Raw genomic sequence first — 5,246 nt, forward strand, 5'->3', positions numbered from 1 at the left:
TCCAGCATGGGTGACAGAGTGAGACACCATCTCAAAAAAAAAAAAAGAAAAAAAAAAAAAAGAACCTTAGAGTTTTAGCTCTGACATCTACATATTTGATTCATTTTGAGTGAATTTTTGTATGTGGTATAAGGTCAGAGTTCAGCTTCATCCTTTTGCATGTGTGTCTCCAGTTTTCCGGCAGCATCCGTTGAAAAGACTATCCTTTCCTTGTTGGGTGGTCTTGGCGCCCTTGCTGAGAATCCACTGCCCGTAAGCGTATGGGGTTCTTTGTGGACTCTCGGTCTCATTGGTCTGTATGTTGGTCCTATGCTGGTGCCGTACAGTCTTGACTCCTGCTCTCTCATGCCACATTGCAGACCACAAGGGTGAGTCCTCCAACTTGTTTTTTTTCTTTTGGCTCTTCTGGGTCCCTTGAGTCATTTCCATATTAATTTTAGGATCAGGTTGTCAATTTCTGCAAGAAAAAAAGGCAGCCGACACTTCCGTATAGATTGCGTTGAATCTGTAGATTGATTTGGGGAGTGCTGTCTTCCGATCTGCGAACACGAGATGTCTTCCCATTTATGTAGGTCTTCTAATATTTTTCAACAATGTTTTGTTGTTTTCCGTGTATGATTCTTGTACTTCTTTTGTTAAATTTAGTCTAAGCATTTTCATCTTTTTTATGCTGTTGTAAAGGACTAAGGATTGTTTTCTTAATTTCACTTTCACTTTATTGCTACCATATCTAAACACAAGTGGTCTTTAAACAAAGCCTTTATTGATATATAACATACATACCACAAAATTCACCTTTCTAAAGCACATAGCTCAGTAGTTGTGGGTAATAACACCCCCGAGCCTTCTGCGTCGGGCGCCATGCCAATCCGGCCTTCTGCCACGTACTTGCCGCCTCCGTTCCCTTTCCTCTGCTCTCTCCCTGCCCCAATTCTTTTTTTTTTTCATGTTTTTAATTTTTTGTAAAATATATGTAGCATAAAGTTTACTATTTAGCCTTTCCTAAGCATACAATTTCATGGCATTGAACACACTCGGTGCTGTGCAACCGTCACCATCATCATCTGCGGAATGTCCTCATCTTCCCAAACTGAAACTGTTTCCCCATCACTTGCTCCCCCCCACTCCCCAACCTCTGCCCACCCTGGCACCCACCGTTCTACTTCCTGTCTGTATGAACGTGATGGCTCTCAGGACCTCGTGTCAGGGACTCACGCAGGACTCATCCTTTGGTAGCTGGGTTATTTCACTCAGCATGATCTTGCCAACATTCATCCATGCTGTAGCCTAGATCCGAATTTCCTTCCTTTTTAAGGCTGAATAATATTCTGTTGTATGGATGGACCACATTTGGTTTACCCACGCCTCTGCCAACAGACACCTGGGTTGCTGCCATCTCTTGGCTGTTATGAACGTGGGTGTGCAAGTATCTGAGTTCCAAATTTCAGTTCCTTTGGGTAAGGCTCTGATGAGGCTGGGGGTACTGAGTGGAAGCTGACATCCTGGACAGTGAAGGCCCCTCCCTTACTCAGCTCCCAGGGCAGAGGGCAGCAAGGCCCACACCCCCAAGCTGAAGGTAGGGGCTTCGTCTGTGGAACCTGGACCACCTGGGAGGGGAGAGCCATGGAGCATTGTTGGGGTCCCAGCAGAGGGTTCCGTCCCATGGACCCAGGCCCCCCAAGCCTCCCACTGTGCCCCCACGTTCCGGTCAATATTCAGCTTGTTAGCACATCCCCATGAGGGAGGGGCCCCGAGCAGCTCCGGGGACTCTTCCAGCCTCCTCCCCGCATCTGCCGCAGCTCGCTACCCGAATTCTCACGTGTGTCATTCCTCTGTGCTTCTGCAGGGTTTACGTCACGAGGCTGTGTCCCTAAATTAGATACCAGGCAGATCTGCGTGTTTCCCACGGTGTGTGAAAGCACTCACGCCATGCGGGATTCGCGCACGTTGGCGGGGCCGTGGCTGGCTGGCCTCCGCCTCCGTGGCCTCTGCCGGTGAGTGATTAGATCACGATGGGTCTTCCATTCCGTTGCCGGCGATCCTGTCCTGCGTTTCACTGGAAACCCCAGCACTGCGTCTAAGACCGTGCATCTCTGCAGACAGACTCAGACGCACGTTTCCAGTGTGTGCCGGCAACAGAGGCCACCGGGCTCCGGAGTGTAGACAGCCCTGGTTTTACTGAAATGGTGCGAACATTTTTTCTGAAGTGCCTGCACCAGCTGACACTCCCACCCGCAAGGTGAACGCTCCTGTTGTTCCACCCACACTCTTCTTATTTTTGCGCAGGTCACATTTGGGGCAAGGCTCGGCATGAGACACGGCCAGATAAATGAGCCAAGCCCTCCAAAAGAGGCTGCGCAGGATGCCAATGGCAACCGAAAAAAATTATCCGAGTATTTCTAGGTAGAGAAAAGATTTTGCATCCCTGAAACAACAGTTAACAGCAGTCAATTTAAAACTTGATAGCAGGAATTTAAAAGTCAAGAGCAAAATTAGAAGAACGAGTTGGGGGAAATTTCCCAGAAAATGGGACAAAAAGATATGATAGGAGATAAATTATTTTAAAATGAGAGGGCCAGTGGGTGCACCCCTAGAGTTGGGCGAGGTGAACCCCCTAAGTTAGTACAGGCCCAGCTGTGAATCATTTATAGGGTCACCATGGAACCCCTGAACAGCAAATCTGGTAAAAGCTGAGGACGCAGCTGCTGGGAAGATGGAGACGGGAAGTGTAGGTGGGGGCGGGGGATCCTGTATTCGTTTCTTGAGGCTGCTGTCACCACAGACTGGCCTGAGCCCTAGAAACTGTCTCACAGTCGGAGGCCAGAAGTGCAAACTCTGGCAGAGCCTCCCTCCATCCGTAGGCTCCAGGGCAGGCTCCTCCCACCTCTCGCAGCTTCTGGGGACTCCAGGTGTTCCTTGGGTTGGGGCCGCGTCTCCTGTCTCGGCCTCTGTGGTCACATGGGCTCTCCTGCCCTCTGTGTCTGTGTCCTCTTCTGCCTCTTATAGACTCTTGTCATTGGACTTATGGCCCATCCGGATCATTCAGGACAACCTCTTCATCTCCAGATGCTTCACTTAATTACTCCTGCTGAGACCCCTTTTCCAAATGAGGTCACGTTCACAGGTGTCAGGGGCTAGGGTGAGAAGAGATATTTGTGGGGGCTGCCTGACACTCAGGCCGTTAGAAAAGGTGTGAAAGGTGAGTTGACGTTTCCATAGGGGAAGCCGCTTGATATTAAGCCAGGAGTGCAGCCTCCGTGGGTGAGTCGCCACCAGCTGTCAATTCCAGGAGGCCCAGCAGAAATCAAAGAGCCAGAACAGGCCTGGGACTGGCTCAGAGCCCCGTTGCACCACCTGGCGTCCGTGGTGAGCGTGTTACACTGAGGACGTTTTAGGTGAAGTTATAGGGAAGTTGTGTATCTGCGCAACAGATGCGCGCCTGTGGGGTGGCTGTCTGCGAGGACACACACTTGTGTCTTGACCAGTGACCTTCAGGCTCCACAGCCCCTCACCGTGCCCCACCCCACATGCTGGTGTCTCCTTCTCCATGCAGCAGCTCCGCGGCTGGGTCCTGCTCCTCAGACAAGACGGGGCCAGAGGTGGCCCCAGCAGCCACGCATGTCGCTCCACAGGCCACAAGAGAGAAGATCCGGTCCAGGTTCCACGGCAGCCACGACCTCATCCACCGCCTGTTCGTCTGCATCTCAGGTGCCGTGGCGGGGCCTGGGACCGGTGTATGGCTTGAGGACACATGGGCTGCACTTTAGGGGAGGTCAGGCGGGGCGTGCACAGCCTCCCCCTCACTTTCCTGTGAACGGCAGCCCACTCTGCCCCTAAGGAGCAAGCACTCCTGTTCGTGGAGAAGGCTGGACTGACCCCACACAGGCAGGAGGAGGAGGGGATCTGCAGGTGAGGGTGGGAGGCATTTTCCTCCAGGGAGTGGCGGCGGGGGCAGTGGGGTGGGGGGCAGAAGAGCCAGGCGCTAGGCACCACCTCTGGACAGGGTCCACCCTGGGCTCCCAACCACGTAGGCTGCTTGGGGGCTGTGCCTGCGGGAGGAGGACATGCTTTGCAGGTAGACACATCTGGATGCCTGAGTGGCTGTGACAGTCACAAGCACTGGCCTGGGGGTGGGCACAGGGCAGGGGCTCTGTAAGTGTCCCTTAGTGCATGGCCCGGCCAGCTTAGTGGTGATGGCTGGGACCTGTGCATAAAAGGCGTGAATGTCAGTGGCAGACCAACTGTGGCAGGGCTGTCTGTCTGGTCCTCTCCCTTCCCCTGCTCTCTTTTGACTCCCGAGTTTTTATTCTTGTCAAGGGAATCCTGCCCCAAGGGGGTGGGCCGCCTCCTTCCCTGGCTGATCTGAGAACACACTGGCCTGGGCTGTGAGCTCTGGCTGGGTCCGCCCAGCCTGCAGCACCAACCTCCACAGTTCCTTCCATCTGTCCTTCTGTTGCTGTTACTGTGGTCTTCCTCCCTCAGGTGTGGCTGACCAGCTACAGACGAACTATGCCAGTGACCTGAGAAGTATTCTTAAAACACTGTTTGAGGTCATGGCCACCAAGCCCGAAACAGACGACAAGGAAAAGTTGAGGAAGGGTGAGTGCCCACTCAGGACGGGCTCTGAGGCCTGCACTGGTGGCCATGTCCCTGCCCACAGGGAGGGGGTGCTCAGAAATCTATACCTTCTGGCCCTGGGCAAGCAATCATTGAGCCCAGGGTCCCATGACCTCCACACTCCAAATGTGCCAGGCTGCCCTGCCTGCTTGGGAAGCCAAGGGGCGCAGCAGCAGGCCCAGGAAGTGCCCAGATGGGCTGCCTGCCCAGGAAGACACTCCACCCCTGCAAATGAGCAGATGGGCAAGGGCCCCTGGCTCATGCCCACAGCCCTGGCTACTGTCCCCTGCACGTGTGGCAGCAAGGTGACTTCACTTCTGGGTCTGATGGAGGCTGGGAGAGCCCAAACCCTCCCTCTTGAGGATGAGACTCAGCTGTGGTGCCGCGTCACTTCTACCGAATGCTGCCTCTCAGAGCAGCTCGAGGCAGCCCTCCCCGAACCCACTCCCTATGGGGGTGGAAAGGAGTCCACTGCTGCCCATGAGCTGCTGAGGTGTCACACACGCTGACACAGCACAGGCACACAGGCGGCTCCCACAGTCACATTCACACACAGGCACGTGCACACACACGTGCACACATGTACTCATGCTACCCACACCATGCACACACACGTACACCCATGTGCA

At 53.9% G+C, this 5,246-nt stretch overlaps 1 protein-coding gene across 3 annotated transcripts in view; it reads left to right on the forward strand.

Annotated features, from left to right (window-relative positions):
- The window catches only part of ZFYVE28 (zinc finger, FYVE domain containing 28), a 111,162-nt gene that overhangs the window by 102,173 nt on the left and 3,743 nt on the right, over positions 1–5,246 (forward strand). For all 3 annotated transcript variants that reach the window (XM_011970852.1, XM_011970854.1, XM_011970853.1), the window contains 2 exons: positions 3,554–3,708; positions 4,483–4,599. In XM_011970852.1, the coding sequence (XP_011826242.1) occupies positions 3,554–3,708; positions 4,483–4,599 (272 nt within the window). The remainder of the gene's footprint in view (positions 1–3,553; positions 3,709–4,482; positions 4,600–5,246) is intronic.

Source organism: Mandrillus leucophaeus, unplaced genomic scaffold, assembly GCF_000951045.1.
Source record: "Mandrillus leucophaeus isolate KB7577 unplaced genomic scaffold, Mleu.le_1.0 Scaffold98, whole genome shotgun sequence".
Taxonomy (NCBI): Eukaryota; Metazoa; Chordata; class Mammalia; order Primates; family Cercopithecidae; genus Mandrillus; species Mandrillus leucophaeus.